Source organism: Podarcis bocagei (genome assembly GCF_964188305.1).
Source record: "Podarcis bocagei genome assembly, chromosome: 10".
NCBI lineage: Eukaryota > Metazoa > Chordata > Lepidosauria > Squamata > Lacertidae > Podarcis > Podarcis bocagei.
Genome location: NC_138135.1, coordinates 22106137 through 22123363, shown reverse-complemented (window position 1 = coordinate 22123363; position 17227 = coordinate 22106137). Strand labels below are relative to the sequence as shown.

General features: G+C 45.6%; 1 protein-coding gene across 3 annotated transcripts in view; it reads right to left on the bottom strand.

Moving 5' to 3' along the window:
- The window catches only part of WASHC1 (WASH complex subunit 1), a 54755-nt gene that overhangs the window by 25361 nt on the left and 12167 nt on the right, over positions 1 to 17227 (bottom strand). For 2 of the 3 annotated variants that reach the window (XM_081210280.1, XM_081210278.1), the window contains exon 2: positions 9920 to 10074. In XM_081210280.1, coding sequence (XP_081066406.1) covers positions 9920 to 10068 — 149 coding nt within the window. In that variant the 5' untranslated portion in view covers positions 10069 to 10074. Of the gene's footprint in view, positions 1 to 9919; positions 10075 to 10352; positions 10380 to 17227 lie in introns of those variants that run through there. The other variant, XM_081210279.1, reaches the window with a different exon arrangement.

Sequence of the window (17227 nt, the reverse complement as noted above, 5' to 3'; positions counted from 1 at the left end):
GCGGTTGCAGGCATCTATTGTTAACTCAGCTTTTCACTTGCATTATTATTTTAAAAAGCCCCATTGCATGCTCACCCATTTTTTGTTATCATAATGACACTTAAGAACAGGCAAGGGTTTAAGTTACTGGAGGTTTTTAGTATAAAAGCAAGTCAACTTGGCCATCTGTCATGGGTAAAAGCTGTCTTTAAACAAGGCTCCTCACACATTATGTTGTTTATATGTACACTGAAAAAGTAACAGATGATAAGCCTACATGCTGGCACACTTGTCAGGAAGCTGGGATAGCCAGCAGCTCCACTATTGCTGCATAATGTGTGCTACAGCCCCCTTGCCCCTGGTTCTCAGAGAGAACCAGTCCTCTGCCTGGACTGGACCACTTCAAGGAGCAAAGTGGGGGCTCACGTGACTGAATGCTCCCCCATACGAGGGGGGGGGAACCCATTCAGACAGTCAGTGTGTCCAATAGAAGAAGACTTCTACCCTAACCTCCCCTCCTGCAACCAAATGGAATTTTCAGTCTGTATAGAACTATTTTTTTGTGTGGAGAACTATTTTATTTATTTATTTCTTACATACTGCCCTCTTGCAAAACATCAGAAAGGCATACAGCAACACTTAAAAACTCTTAAAGTAATTCAGGCGGAGGCCATTTTGGGCACATCCAATTGACGCAATGGACCCAGAAGAAGGCAGAACGGGGGTGAAATTGAGGCGGGGCAAAAAACTGCTTATATGCGCCCTGTTGACACATGTGGGGGGCGGGAACAGAACTCTTGTGTGATATGGTTATTGGCTGTATAGAACAATCATTAAAATAACTGGATGCTGAAGAAGATGTTAAACAATTGCATAGGCCTGTTGACATTTAAAAAAAGTATTCAAGAGACGCCTGGAAGTCAAAAGTAGAGATGGCTGCCCAATCCCACAGCTTGGGACTGGCGACACCAAGGGATCACCCACACTTTCACTTGACCTGTATTTCAATTGTATTATGTAACAATTAATTCCCCCGGGTCCAAGAGCTTTTCTTACTGTTCCACGGCTGTGCCCTGTGAAAATCCAATCGCACCCGTTGAATTGGATCTTATCAGATGCACAGAAAAGAGTTGTTTTGCTTAACCAAGCTTTAATTCAGCGGGTAAGGTCAGATTTCAACAACCAACAGTGCCTGGAGACAATAAGTCAGGTCATGAATCCACAGAAGTGACCAGAGGAGGAATGACCACTGGGAGGAGTGTAGAAAGAAGAAACGCTATGGTACATTTGCATCAGCACGGATGCCTTTTTCTGCCTGCCCAGCTGCAACAAAACAAGTCTCTTCCATATTGGTCTCTACAGCCACAGCAGGCATTGTAACTCTCCAACAGCTTGACTTGACCCCCAACAGCACACTCTTCTATTATCTCTTGAGACAGACAGATGCCAACGTATGTTTCTTGTACAGATCTATAGTAGTGGGACCTTCATGTAAAATCTGTGAATCTTTATTGTGCTATTGGAAAACTGGAGACTGGAAGATGGTTGTCAAATCTGCGCTAAACAATACTCAAGCAAGTATATAAAAGGAAGCTGACTCCGGCATCAACCTTCATTAAATGACACTGACATGAGTATTATTACAGCTGCATGTTCAGGATGAGATGCAAACCTATCCTTTTTTTAATAATAAAAAAGTAGCACTTCTGACATACACTTTGTAGACTGCACACTTCTAACTTCCTGCAGCTTTTCCTTCCTCTGTATTTTTCACTCTTCAATTTCAAATCAGTTCATAAGTTTGCCACTTCCATTTGCACAATCTCTAAGATCCAGTCTTCCTTCTGTGTCAACGCTGCTGTTCTTCCGGCTGTCTCTTGCTATCGTACATCTGCACTATTGCAATGTTCTCTTTGTTGATTTTACCCATTTCTCATCTCCCAACCTCTTGTTTGCATTCTTCGTTTTGCCGCTCGACTTGGATTTTTCTGCCTGCTGTTCCATCCTCATCTTTGCCCTTCCTATAGGTCTTCCTGTCTAACTCCCTTATCCTTTTTGTAGTCAGTATAAGCTGCTCGTTTGTTCTTAAGATTTTAGTTTATCTGTCTACATGGTGTTTTACAAAGCAGCATAAGCACAAGGCAGATCCCTGATCTGAAGGGTCTTGCACACTGCTCTAGCATTTTAAAAAGTAAAATAATGCTGGTGGTGTTAGTTCATTTAAAGTTCTCTTTTTTAAAGAAAGGGAGGGGAAGCTCCAATGTGCCGCCAAAAATCCACAGGAATGATAGTACTAAATAAAATCCATTGTGTGCCCCTGGGCAAATTAAGATAGTCAACTTGGGTATCACTAGCACTGCATTTTGCCACACAACCACCCACCCTTTAAAGCAAGAAAACAAAATTTTAGTTTAAAAGGGGGTAAGATGGGGTTGTCGTATTTAAAAAAGTGGAAATATGGACACAACAGTTGTTGAGTTTTGCCCCAAGTTGTTGAGCTTCTTCAACAAGAAAGAGTTCTTGAGCTATTTTTAATGAAATTCGACAAAATCTACACTTTCCACCCAGACACTGTTTACGAGGGCAAAATACCAGCTATGTCCAGGAAGTTGCGGATGTGTGGCAACCCTAGGGTAAGAATTGGAGATTAGGCATCTTGCCCCAAAGACCCAGGGCTTGGAGTCCCTAGGCCACCCCCTAACAAGGCCTCTGGCACCCACATTGGTTTTTAAAATGGCTATCTCCCTGAATAAAGTTGTGTTGTGTTCACACATACTGTATTGGCCTGAATATAAGCCTCACTTTTTTCCCAAATTCTTACCATTGTTATCACACCATAAAAAGTTAAAGTGTAGCTTAAATTCGCGACCTTACAAAAACTGGCTTTTACGATATCGCTGCTGAAACAGACATATGGTAAAATGGAACGGGTGTGAGTGCCTGCAGAATTTTAAGGGAGCGGCTTATATTCAGGTATTGTCTTTTCTCTCTCTCTCCCCCCCCCCTTGAATTTTAAAGGTGCAGCTTATATTCAGATGCTGCTTATATTTGGGCCAATACGGTAGTAAATCTGTCCATGCAGTTACGGGTCCTGTGTAGTTCTCCTGACATCCTTGGTGCTCTCCGGTCACAGAGAAATTTCTTCTCCCCAAACTACTGAGAGATTTGTCCTTTTTCATGAGTCTGTTAACAAAAGACTTTACGTGCCCCCCCCCCCAGCCTCCGAGCCCTTTCTAATTTCAGACACGGCCCATTGACAGTACATTTAGTCAAAAAGGAAAGACTAGAGAGAGGGAGAGGGAGAGATAGCGTAATCTTCCATCCAAGTGTGAAGAGCAGACCTTTCGCACTTCTTCTCCCTCCCCTCCCCACTTGGTTGCTGGGAGTTTGCAGCAAGAGATATTTCAAGCTGCAGAGTGTTATATTTCCAGACAGCTCCCTCCTCACCAAACCTCTGACTGAAGTCATGCCTGTAAAGTGAAGTGACTTCTCTGAATCTGCTCCTTGGGGGCCCAATGAATGGAAGAAACGTACCCATAAGAAAAGAACATGAAATTGAACTCCAGTGGGAGGGCTTAGGGGTTGACTGTGATGGGAAAAGGCAGGCCTTCCCGCTTTTATTAAGATAAACAAGACTGGCAAAGGAAACCTGCATATGATGCCTTCTTGCAAATCACAAGAGACCCGAAAAAAGTGGGTGGGGAGGGGGCCGGTATATCATGCAACTGGAGGTAAACTTCCTTGGTGAGTGTTGCTAAATTATTTAAAGGAGTGTGCAGATAGCATTGATGTTGAGATGGTTGTCAAATTTGTTCACGTCTGCTAATATCTAAGGGTATTTTATAATGGAAAAGAAGCACTGTCCGCCACAAAAAAAACCCATTGCCTTCCCTTTCACCTGAGCAAACCAGATACATCCTTCACACCAAGTTCCCAAATAAAGGTTCTGTCAGGCACCAACCAATTTAATCAGTCTCCTCTGCTGAGCTATCACTATCAGTGGCTGTTTCTTTGCATTTGTCGTCAAATTTCATAGAATTGGAGAGTTGGAAGGGGCCCTAGGGATCATCTAGTCTTGGGGTCAGCAAGGCTCACTGGGCATGGGCCGGATCACTCCTGCAGAGATCCTCCGTGGGCCGGGCTGGTGCAGCATGACGCCAGAAATCACATCTGCGCGTGTCCACGGTGCCGGAAATCGCTTCTGCACATGCCCAGATGCTGAAAATCATCCTGCGCAGATGCAATTTCTGGCATCAGGGCATGTGCAGAAGCGCTTTCCGGCGTCTGGGCATGCGCAGGAGCGATTTCCGGAGCTGCGGAAGAGAGTCCCCGCACCGTGCTGGTTTAGCATGGGGAATTGCCGAATGGGCGGCTCACTTTGGGAGCAGCTCATGGGCCGGTTAAACAGCCTCCGTGGGCCGCCTCTGGCCCATGGGCCTTAGGTTGCTGACCCCTGAATTCTAGTCCAACCCCCTCCAATGCAGGAATATGCAGCTGTCCCATACAGGGATCGAACCTGCAACCTTGGCATTATCAGCACCATGCTCTAACCAATTGAGCTATCCAGGGATGGACCTCTAAAAACTGAAGGTATGCTGGGACTGAAACAAGCTTCTCTATCCTTTCACATGTAACAGTCCAATTTTTGGGGCAAAAATTGGCTTCAGGAGAAGAACTAAGGAAAATGGGGTCCCCTCCCCACTTTTTTCCTGAGCCTTCACATCTCTACGACTCTTTCCTCCTGGGAAGCGAGTGGTTCCTCTAGGGCCTCCTCAATTTCTTAGGAGAGGCATGTTCAGCCCTTGAGTGGGTAGCTGAATGAGCCAAACGCGTCCGGACCAAGCTGCCATGACAGAGGACCCCACCCTAGAGCAACCTGTCTAGACAAGCATGACCCTTCCACATTTAAGGAAATTGGCCACAGCCAAAGCTGATTAAGGACACAACTTCCATAGGGACTCTCTCTGGATGTGCTATGTATGAGCACAGGAAGCTGCCTTGTGCAGAGTCAAAGCACTGGTCCAACTAGCTCACCTTTCCAGCATTTCGGACAGGTGTATTTCCCAGCTTTACCTGGATCTGAAGCTGAGACTTCCTGCACGCATGCTAAGCAGACACTCTACCATTCCGCTCTGGCCCTTCCCTGCCATTTAAGTGCTAACTATACTAGCAAGCTGAAGACCGTTCCCCTGAAGCCTGACCTTCGTATAATATATGGGGAAAGGAAGAACTGCAGCCAGATTTGCTAAATACACCAGGCATTTAGAGTCGAAGCATGTAGGGGCTAACTATATCAACCTTCTGCACTTGGCATTTCCCAGAACACAATTTGCTGGCTTAAGAGACGTTATGCTATTGAACTGCTTAGAGGGTATACATACATTAGGGGCCAGCAAGCATACACATGCAGTGAGTAACACGCCTTCCTGGGGAGTTGAGAGTCACCATGCAGAGATGCTAGAACAAGTTGTCCTTAAGCGATACAAAGCTCTGTTCTCCCAGGGCACTGGTCCCTAATTGGTGGGTGTATGGCTCTCATTCAACGACATTTGACTCTTGTTCTGAAATCTATGCTGCATTTTAAGAAATATACTGGTGCCAGTTGCAATTCCAGCCAAGATCCCTGGGGTTGGCCCTCTGTGGATGTTGCTTATGAGGTCCTGCTAACTGCAGTATAGGAAGGACAGGGAAGGTGTCAAAATGCCCTGTAAGTCCCACAAGCAGCTATGCCGGTAAGGCTTATAAAATGGTGCTGCTGAGTGTTGCCAGCCATTACGGAATGGTATGCCTACCATGCCAGCACTGCCCTGGTGGCATCCAAAGTTGATCTGATCATCGGCTTGAGCCAAAGGTCTCAGGCTACAGAGCAGAGGCCACTTGTTTTTCAAGTGCCACTAAAAACCTCCTTCAGTTTCTTTCAGAAGCAAAGAGTCCTGCCTGCAAAATCCCAGACTCTTCAAAACGCACGTGGCATCGATCAAGCATCACTCGGCACGACATGTGTACACAGCATTATGGTGAGCGAGGGTGGCAAGTACAACTCTCCCCAGTACGTTTTTAGCAGGTATTGCTTGGCAGCAGGGACAGTGTTCCATTTTGGAAGGGTAGCCACGCCGGTCTGTTATGAGGACAATGAAAAGCCTCCTGGCACCTTAAAGACTAACAAATGCATTGTGCCGTGAACTTCTTTTGTGGCATGATAAAACTTAATTCATCCATTTTTATGTGCTTTTTAAAAAAGAGCTCGGACTCTGGCCTGCCACCTAACTACATTGAGCAACTCATGTACTCAGCATGTCTTTGGGAACATTTGTTTAACTGAAGTGCTGGAACCCAGGATACGAGGGGACAGAGTCCTGTGCAATTTATAAGGACTGGCTAGGATTGGTCTCCCAAGCTGCTGTGGAAACTCTCTTGAGGGAGGCGAGCAATTAGGTCATTGTGTGGGCAGGGGTATAGGAAAGGGAGGCGGGGGGCGGTCCGCCCCAGGTGCCATCATGGAGGGGGGTGACAAATTATCAAGGAACAATTACTGCCCTACTAGGGCGGTTCATAAAAAACTTTTTTTATAATGCCTGCTCCAAAGGTCTTATCTTACTGCACTAGGGATTATATAGCTACATATGAAATTTCATGCATATCAGTTAATATCTCGACCCTCCTCCACGAAAATAGCTGTTTACTTGACCGTTTTCCTATGTCATGAAGGCTGAAATTTCAACAAAGCACGTGCCTTTGCTAGACTCTTTAAGGGCACCTGCTAAAAGCATTCTTCTTTAAGCAAGCATACCTAGATGCTTAGGAACTTGAAGTAAGCACCAGCACCAGCGCAGTACACGGAAACGCCGTTTACCTTCCCGCTATAAAGCGGTACCTATTTATCTACTTGTACTTAGGGGTGCTTTCGAACTGCTAGGTGGGCAGGAGCTGGGACCGAACGGCGGGAGCTCACCCCGCCACGGGGATTCGAACCGCCGACCATGCAATCAGCAGGTCCTAGGCACTGAAGTTTTACCCACAGCGCCACCCACGTCCCCTTTTGGTGTTTAGGTAGAAGTAAAACACCAGCAGATGCAGAGTCCTGCCTTACATACAAACACACCTTTAGGATGAGGGGAAAATCTTAGTGCACATTCACCCCAAAGAAGTCCTGTGATGGTGTGATATAAGGCCCAGAGAGAGTCCTTCCGACCAGTTCACTGCAGATGCTACACCAGAGGCACTCCAATCCATACCCTCAGCACAACTCCCTCTTTGAAGGCTCAAAGCTTAACACTTCACCCTGATAAGCCAGAGCTCTCCCCCACCCCCAAATGTGAGATCCATACACCTTATCTCAAGATAGCAGAAAGAAAAGGTCATTCTCTGCTAAGTGGTGAGATTCTCACCTTGAAAGCTTTCCCTCTGATTGGTACAGAACACCCAAGGTTATGGAACTTTTAATCAGACGCCTGCATAATTACCGAATCATTATTAATTATATCAGAGGGCTCCAAGGAAAGGCAAAGCAAACAAAAGGCCTGATGGAGTCTCTCCTGTTGTAGGAAAGAATTAGTAATTACAAGCCAGAAGTGCACTCAAGAGTAAGGGAGCAGTGCCACGGCTGGCGTTCCGAGATTTGAGTGTGACAGGCATGCTAAGAGAGGGAGCCCTTTCTCCCGGGGAAGGATGGGAGGGGCACTGCGGTATACAGAAATAACTCATACGTTCCCGTGGCTAGAAGGCAAGGGTGGTTAATCTGTGCCCCTTCCAGATGTTGCCAGACTACAGATCCCATCATCCCTGACTGGACTGGCTGAGAATGATGGGAGTTGTAGTTCAGCAACATCTGGAGGGTTGCAGGTTAGTCACCCCAGTGTAAAATGTAAGACCACTTCAAGAAAAAGGGCCACCTGTGAACTGGAGTCCTGCCTCTATCTTTTGTCATAATTTTTTAGACATCCCTTCCTGACATTCTGCCTTCTGCTTCTGTACAAGGGGAAGCATCTGGGGCAGAATGCCCCTGAATAGCAGTTTCTGAGGATCATGAGAAAGCTGCTAAGCTCATGTCTTGCTTGTGAGCTTCTCATAAGCACCTGGTTGGCCACTATGACAGCAGAATGCTGGACTTGACAGGCCTGTGGCAAGCAGGACCTGACTGCAACAGCACAAGCTCCACTTGCAATTCCTGGCCACTGGGAATGTTTGCGTTTTTAACATTTACTTGTTTTGTGGTGGGTGGGTGAAAAGAGTGGCTTTGCTATACACTTCTCAGCAGTTACCTTAACTGGCCTCTTCAGTGCACATTACAGTGGTACCTCGGGTTAAGTACTCAATTCGTTCCGGAGGTCCGTACTTAACCTGAAACTGTTCTTAACCTGAAGCACCACTTTAGCTAATGGGGCCTCCTACTGCTGCCGCGCCGCTGGAGCACAATTTCTGTTCTCATCCTGAAGCAAAGTTCTTCACCCGAGGTACTATTTCTGGGTTAGCGGAGTCTGTAACCTGAAGCGTATGTAACCTGAAGCGTATGTAACACAAGGTACCACTGTACTGCTTTAAAACCACACAGATCCAAGGCTACATTTGTGATGTGCATGTAGACAAGGGTACAGAAATAAGATCTTGCAGTCGGTGTAGCTGTTGATGCAACAGCACTTAATTTGTCACAGCCTAACAGTGCTCAGAATTAAAACTGTAAGAACAAAGAATGCCTGAAGTCTAAATCGCACCCGCTTTCTTGAAAGCTGAATTATATTTGGAAAGTGGCACCCTCACCCCCAACACCCATTTGCGGTATTCCAAATTCTGACAGCCCCACTGCAACTGGAGGGTTGATTTGTTTAATTTAGACCATTTATATATCCCACGTCTCCATATGCTCGAGGCAGCCCACGAATAGATACACAACACTCCATTTAAGAACAGCAGCAACTTAATAGACTAAAAAAACCTAAGCAACGTCAGAGTAACACTTGTGTCTCAGTGACAGTTCAAATCATAATGCAATAACTGCCCAATATAGTAATTCAGTCTCATTTTACAAGGTAGGCAGGCTCTGCCATGTTTCCTAAAAGCTGCTGGGGGAGACACAGATGGAGATTGCTCCATAAACATGAGGCTACTGCTGTAAGGCCCTGCTACTTGCTATGTCATGGGTCCCCACCTCAGGCCTGGAGTTCCGAATGTGGCCCCAGGTCTCTCTGCATGGTCTTTGGGACTCTGTCCAGGCAACACACATCCTTGCTATACCTCTTAACTGGCCCTGCTCTGCACCCTCCTCTACTGATTTCATGTAACTGGAATGTGTCCTTGACCTGTGATAAGGCCTCTGGTTTGTCAGCATGGAGAGTGGAGAATGTCTGGCCAACCTTGTTGGCCCCAGAAGGTTGAGCATGGGGGACTGTGGCCAGGATGCCCATGCCTGCTATAGATATTCAACAACACACAAAGAAGTAATGCAGAACAGGGCCCTTTTAGACTATCTTAACAGGTGGTACCAAGCAAAATATCGAACACATTTTTTGTTACCGTCAACATTCCTGTGGAAAAGATTCTGGACTAGATTTCTGCATAGCAGGGGGCCTACAGGAGACTTTCCTAACATATTATTGTTGCTGGGAGAGCTACCAGAATTTTGATCATCTTTTTTGGGGGTGGGGCAGGGGGAGACTTTTCAATTCTTAATTTGTTAGGCATTAATCAACCTCCTCTGTTGTGTGGGGGACGAGGCAGGAGCAAGGGCTGCCTGGACTCACAGAGCTGCTGCTTTCATAACACTGATCCATCACACAGAGATGTGAGGGCAGGCAGCAATCTGGGCCTATTCAGAGCTGAGCTTTCTTCACTTCTTGGACTGCCAGACACCCAGAGGCTAAAAAACCCCAAGTGGGTGATTAAGCACCCCCCCACACACAATGTACTTCTTCGTTTCCCACCGCACAATATGGCTGAACCATACCTGTTGAAGATATCGCTTGAGACTTTCTGCAGGTACTGAAGTGCATCTGCTATCTGGTGAATAGTTTCTTCCCTGTGGAGGTCAGGCTGGATGAGGGGAACAGAGTACGTCTGTCCCTCAAGGAAATACTTCCGGGTCACAGTAGCCATTTTTGCCTGAGAAGACAACCAACAGCTTGTTAAAAGTTTATTCATGCCCATGTCAGCATCCTGATTCCTGGGAGTAGAGTTCTGTTCTAGCCGCCCCACACCTATTGCCCCCCAGATGCTATGGACAACAACTTCCATCAGCCCCAGCCAGCATGGCCAATAGCCAGGGACGATGGAGTTCTAGTCCAACAACCAGCTCCAAAAGGTTGCCTTGCCAACCCCCGAGTTTTCTAGTGCCATGCAACGCTCTACGGCAGAAGGCTTTTGATAGTGTTGATTGTTACCTCCAAGTCCATCCCTCTGGACTTCTAGAGGGTCTGGGATCATAAGCCCATGGCAATTATTTCAAAGATGCAAGAGCAGATCAAATTCACAGACGCAACTGCATTAGTGAGTTAGTTGGTTTTGCTCAACCTCACACCCTATGCACCAACTAGTGCCTCCAACCATTATTTGTACACAATATTAGTAATTGCGAAAATCCAAGTGCTGCTACATGAAATTAGAGCTCCCCGATTTACTCCTCTGCAGGGCCTGTACCAGGATTTGGGGACTGTCAGGCTACAGAGGATTTGGGATGGGGAACGCAACCCTTCATTTTCCACTGGGTGCTTGAGAAGATCAAAGTGAACCTCAGGGGCCCAGGCATTTGGTCAACCCAGCAAACCTCTAGCACCAGCTCCACTCCTCTAGAAGCACGTGCCCAGAAGTCCAAGTGGGATTCATTTATTACTAGGAGATGAAGGCAGACTGGTAAGACAAAAGCGAAAGGAAAAAGCTTAGGCCAACAGAGCCCATCCGACAAACTGGAATTTACTCCACCACCTTCTGAGATTGTTCCCCCCATGAAGAAGTGATAAAGAGAGCATCAGACAGTGGGTCATAGGATTTGGCAGCTCCATCATCAAAATAAGTCAGGAGTGTTGAGCAGTATCAATTCAAAACGACAGACTGGCAGGAGAAGCCAGAAACACCCTTGAAGTTGCGATTTTTTTTATAAAAAAAATGAAAAGTTGTCAAAGAGGCTTTTATCTCCCCTTGTGACAGACAGAAGTGGGCCAAGCAGTGGCCCATTTTGAGAGGGCTACACCTCACTTCCAGATGAGAAGTTGTAGGACAGCAGGGATGTCAAGTAGAAGAATTGGAACACTTTTTTGGAACACATCTAACCACAGTGGGCTTCCTCAGGTTGAAAAACAACAGCAACTTGTGCTGAGGTTCTGGAAGTAGCAAACACAAGTGGGAGATAAAGGAGTGTATTTAACCTTTTGTTTGAATGGACTCACAGAGAGCAGAATCAGCCATTTTGATCCCACTTAAGACAATTTTTTAGCACAGTGTCCAAGAGGGCTTATGTGCATACAAACTGTCCATGTAAAGGTTGCGTCTGCTTGGCTAGCTATTCAAGGATCCGAGAAAGTGCAGGCACAGCCTACATGGTATAACGAGTCCCTTGTAGAGAGATCTCAGAACCTTTTGAGGACAAGAACTGGCTGGACCCTGTCTGATAGTTTCTGTGATCTGTTGGCGCACCACAATCAAACCATTACAAACAAGGTCGCCACCTTTAGGCAACAAATTCACTGCAATTTTCTAAAGATGTCCTCTATGGACTGCAAAGAGGATCATCCACAATAGTATTTTGCTGGTGGTGTTAATCTCAATTTGTACTGATAATTTTGAGTGTTGCATATTAGTACTATGAATTGTCCCTGCTTCCCTAGTGTTTGTCCTAGAAGGAGTTTAGATCTGCTACCAATTTGTGATTGTGGGTACCTGTACCATTCGCATGTTTTGTAATGTTCACTGTGCCACAGATAAATAAAAGTGCTCTGGACAAAGAGGAGGGAGGGGATAGTTGTCACAAGCCCTTCACGGTAGCAGACTTCAGATCTGAAAGTTTTGTGGACACAGAAAACATCCAGCAATTCTGCCCAAGCTTTCTTAAGCACACCCACAAATGCTGTTCCTTAGTGCTCTATTAGCAGTTTGATATTTGCATGTAGTTTTTGGAAAATGCAAATCCTTCTGAAGCTACACTGCCATTCTGTCAAATCCTATCTGCGTTGCCCAGCAGATTATTGGTCCTCTTGTCTGTATTTGCATCCAATGGGGGAAAGCATTATGTATTCTGTCCTGAAGGAGAACAAATCAGATAGATAAATCTTTGGAGAGTGGAGGATAAACTCTTGATTCAGCAGAGCTATTTGAGGGTGGAGATGTGTTGATCTCCAAGTCAAGCAACCTTCAATTTGCATTTATTTAGAATAAGCAAGGAGGTGGCAGATACCTAGGTAAGACAAAATGAAGAAGGGTTTTTTTTGGGGGGGGGGAGAGAGCTGAAGTCTATTTATACCCTGCTTTAATTAAACTGTGTTCCATGGTGTTATTAAGCAGCAATCAAAGATGCAGATGGTACTGATTTGATTGGCATGAGTTTCACTGCACTGAATAATAAGAAACTTGCCCCTATAAATAGGTCTAATCATCATCTGATGGGTGGAAGGAAGAGCTTGGGGGAAAAGCATAAGTATAGGTGTAATTAGGCCCTCCAGCAGATTGCACTTCACAGGCTGTTTGGCTGTTCTCATTACCTGGCACTTCTCTAAATACAGCTTCTGTGCTGATGAGCAGAGCCTGGATAAAGATCTTAAGAACCAACATCAACTTAATTCAAACAGCTCTGGGCCATATTCACTGTCAAAATGCACTGTTCTGCAGCAAGGGAGGCCAGGTGGAGCTAGCCTCCCAAGATCTAAAGTGGGCAAGTGCCCCAACAGGGAATTGTTATCTCCAGCTGTGCCCTCCTTCCCAAGTCTCAGGATGAGCTAATTAAAGTGGGCAGGCACAGCCCGTCCAAGTACACAGAGGAGCTGGCAGAAGAGGCAAACAGTTCCGCAGCTTTCAAAGATATGGTGGTTATCTTTTCCCTTGACAGAAAGCCAGTAGTTCAAAGCGTGTCCCACAAGCAGGCAGCTGGAACTCAGAAGGTTTAACTTCCTGATTCACACAAGAGACAAAATGTTCACATACAAATGGTTTAAACCATGAGTTTCCAAACGGCGGCTGCAAATTTCGCCAAGGTGGACTGCAGCGTGTCTGTGAAGGATGGTGGGACAAAGATCCTCCTGAGGCCCATTTAGCTACATAATAGGTTTCCGTCAGCCATCTTCATGACGGCTTTTCTGGAATGCGTGGTTGCATGAGAGCATTACATGATAGCTTCCCCCGCGCTCAGAACGCTATAGCTATGCCGACATCAAATAGGAAACAAGAAAAGAACATAAGAAGGAAGGACTTCTGCTGGATCAGGCCAAGGGTCCATCTAGTTCAGCACCCTTTTCTGACAGTGGCCAACCAGATGCCCATGGGAAGTCTACCAGCAAGACCTGAGGGCAACATCACTCTCCCCACCTGTAGCAACATGCACACACACAACAAAAAAGAGAAGTTTGAAGCTCAGGGACTCATTTTGAACAAACTCGGTGTTCCCCGTGGCAGAAACTTTATGGATTTCTAAAGTATTTGGTCAACTAAAACTGACCGACTCTATCTGTTCCAGCTTGTATGTATGCTTGTTTAATTCTGTTTGTGGGTCAGTGTCTATCAGAGAAGAAAGCCTCAAATTATCTCCCATTCCATTAAATAACTGATCCTAACACAGAGAGTCCCATGAGTGCTTTAGACAAGTCTTTTCTCAAGGCTTTTTCTCAATCTATTTAACAGCTCAACATTTAAGACAGGGGTGGGCAACCTGTTGTCCCCCAGATGCTGTTGGACTATGGCTCTCATCCTGGTGGGAGCTGAAGTCTAATGACAGCTGGAAGGTCACAGCTTCCCCACTCTTTTCAAATCCCTCCTTCTTTTGCATGAAGAGTATTAGTGACCTTCAAGTGCCAGCAGCATCTTCCATTGGCTGCTACAAGCGGAGTTTTCATAACCTTGTCAGATATGGTAGGCCCAGTTCCACAAGGGAGTTCAGCCATTCCTTGACCCTATCAAGGTGTTAACCTCGGCCCAGCTATGCATGCATAACCAGCAGTTATGACGGCAAGTTGAGCAGCCATGATGGATCAAGATGGATGCCACTGTTGTGTCTGTGATATGTTTGTGTAAGCTGCCTGGATCTCTGTGAAAGTTTTTGTTGCTGTACTAATTGAAATGCTGGCATTATGGTAACAGCAGCAGAAAAACAGTCGCAAAGCCAAAACAAAGGCGAAAGCATATCATGTTTTGTCAAGCGAAGGCTGGGATGTGTCAAAGTGTCCTGTGTGGAAACCCACTGGTAAAGGAAGAGTCCCAGTTACTTTCTTACCCGATCAACAAATATTATTGTACTTCACAGTCTACATCTTAAATGGGTGTACCCATAACAAAATCAATGCAAAATTGATGGAAAAGTCCACCCTCCTGGTTCTCTTACTAATTGGTGTATTCAGGGTTTCTTTCTTGCTGTGTTATTTGCCTTGCTTTGCATGCTTCACCCAACTGGACACCACAAAGCCTAGCCTACTGCCTTCGATTGGTAACTATGAATTTTATTAATCTAATATACTAGGAAACATACAACTGCTTCACAACCAGATAAGCTGAACGGAGTTAGGAGACCGATTGCATTGCCAATACTATTCATTAGTTCATACCATTATTAAACCACTAATTCATTGCTGTGTTATATCCAGTTGTTTTAAGATGCTATGAATTTCGTCATATATAACTTGCTTTATTTTCTGATATTTATCTTAGGTAACCTATCTCCTATAAATTCTATAAACTTTCATGTTACCATTAAGCTCTGAACACAAAAAAACCTAAGTGATTTGTTTCAGGTGCACCCTTGAGTCTGTGATTTTCATTGGTAATGCTTAAAAATCCCTGTTCCCCCCCGGGGTTGCTGCTGAGCAAATTCCAGCCAGGATTGGGGGAGCCAATGAGTATTAGTGGATTTGTCAGGGTGTGGTGTGGCATGTACCAGTCTTGAATGGATCAAATTCAACACAGGGATCTCTGTTTTGGACTCCGCTAACCTGCATATAAATTAAAAATTTGCCCAGGTATTTTATTGAAAAGAAGCTGGCACATCACCTTTCAGAAAGAGAGCAGTGAAGCAAGAGCTGTCTCACCCTCATTGTCCTTTCAATCACAATATACTTCCTTCCAGACAGATAAGTGCCGATCTTAAGGAACACCTTAGCCATTTTGACATCCTTTCCTATTTTCGTCAGTAATTGACAAGACACTGGAAAAGGCCAGCTTCAAAGCTAACTTCCCCATTATCTGGTCCCATGGAGGCAAGGCACTGAGGCCTCACAGTCAGACGCAAAACTCCCTACCCCACACTGAAAAGTGCTTTTAAGAAAAAGACAGTCCGTGTTGTTGAACTCCAACCCCCATCAGCCCCAGCCAGCAGAGCCAATGAGCAGTTGTAGTCCCACATGTGGAGGGCACCACGTTGGCTACCCCCCTTTTAGGACTTTTCTTAGGAGGTAAATTCAGAATACAGTGGTACCTCTGGTTAAGTACTTAATTCGTTCTGGAGGTCCGTTCTTAACCTGAAACTGTTCTTAACCTGAAGCACCACTTTAGCTAATGGGGCCTCCTGCTGCCACTGCGCCGCTGGAGCACGATTTCTGTTCTCATCCTGAAGCAAAGTTCTTAACCCGAGGTACTATTTCTGGGTTAGTGGAGTCTGTAACCTGAAGCGTATGTAGCCTGAAGCGTATGTAACCTGAGGTACCACTGTACTCAGCAATTTTCATTGGAATTTGGAAGGCATGGTGGTTATATTTCTGTATCTGACCTAAGCTTACTTTTCTTTGTATGTGGAGGGAACTAGCCTATCCACTAGCCACAGCAGATACACTCTGCCTCCAGGGTCAGAGTACGCAAGATGATACTTCTGAACACGAGTTGCTGGAAACTGCAGGAGGTGAGAGTGCGCACGTCCTCAGGCTTCCCCCAGGCACCTGGTTGGCCACTGGCCAGACTCAGCAGGCTCTTCTTGCGTTTATGAAGACGTGCTTGGGGCGTCTGAATGAACAACACCACATTAGATGGCTGTTTCTCGAGTCCTTCTAGATAAAAGTAAATAAAAGCATACGCTTGCCCTACTGAAGAAATACCACTGCTCCCAATTCACGCAGCACAATGAGGGTGCTGCCACACATGCACTGGCATATGCCTGGCAAACGTTATGTTATAAACTATAAAATGGAAAACTGTGTTGGTAAACACACAGTGGGATGCAGACAAACACATGCCACGATGCCCTGAATGCCCGTGGCTTGCTAGTGTAGCGGTATTCAATTTCACATTCTGTGATCTATGTCAAGCGCATGGCAAAGCAAAAACCCTTGCCACATAAAGCAGGAATAGGTTCTGTGGATAGGCTGTTGGAGAAGTTTCCAGACTGAGTTCTTACCCCTGCCCCACACTACACATGTTAGAAAAATTAAAGTAAAAGAGTCATATGAAGACACAGTAGAGTCCATAACTAGATAAAGAACATGTCTTCTTCCCAAACTTGGCTTCATAGCTATTTTCGCTCTCCAGGAAATCCAGGAACTAACAGTCATGTGAAGTTGCAGGAACTCTCGTTCAGTGTTTCAATTTTGGGAGGGGAAGCCACTTTAATCCAAAGCTGATATAGAAGTATGCCCCGCCAGTGTAAAATAGGCCTGTTTTTTAAATAGTTTTCTCCCTTCCTTTCCCATTCACGCTTATTTCCTACAAACCAGAGCACATCCCCTCTATATCTAGTCATTGCCAACAAATCTGTAGACACTGCATTGAGTACAGGAAACCCTATGCAGCCTGACCATGGCCAAACCTATCGTGCTCATCCCACCAATCTTTTACACTTGGCACTAAAGAGAGAATCTGTGCTCCTTACAAACTGAGGCAGCCCTGAGTGCTTCTGTACTCTCTCTCTCTCTCTCTCTCTCTCTCTCTCTCTCTCACACACACACACACACACACACACACACCCCAAAGCTGCAAGGAAGTGGGTCTTAATAGCACCTAGCAATCACCAGTAGGAAACACCCCAGTGGGAACGGCTGCCAAGGGACGTGTCCTATTTCTTCGGGCCCAGCATTTTATTTGCCCTGGAAATCAATAAGCTAGAAAATAAAGGCAGGTTGGGTTGCTTCTGGACAAA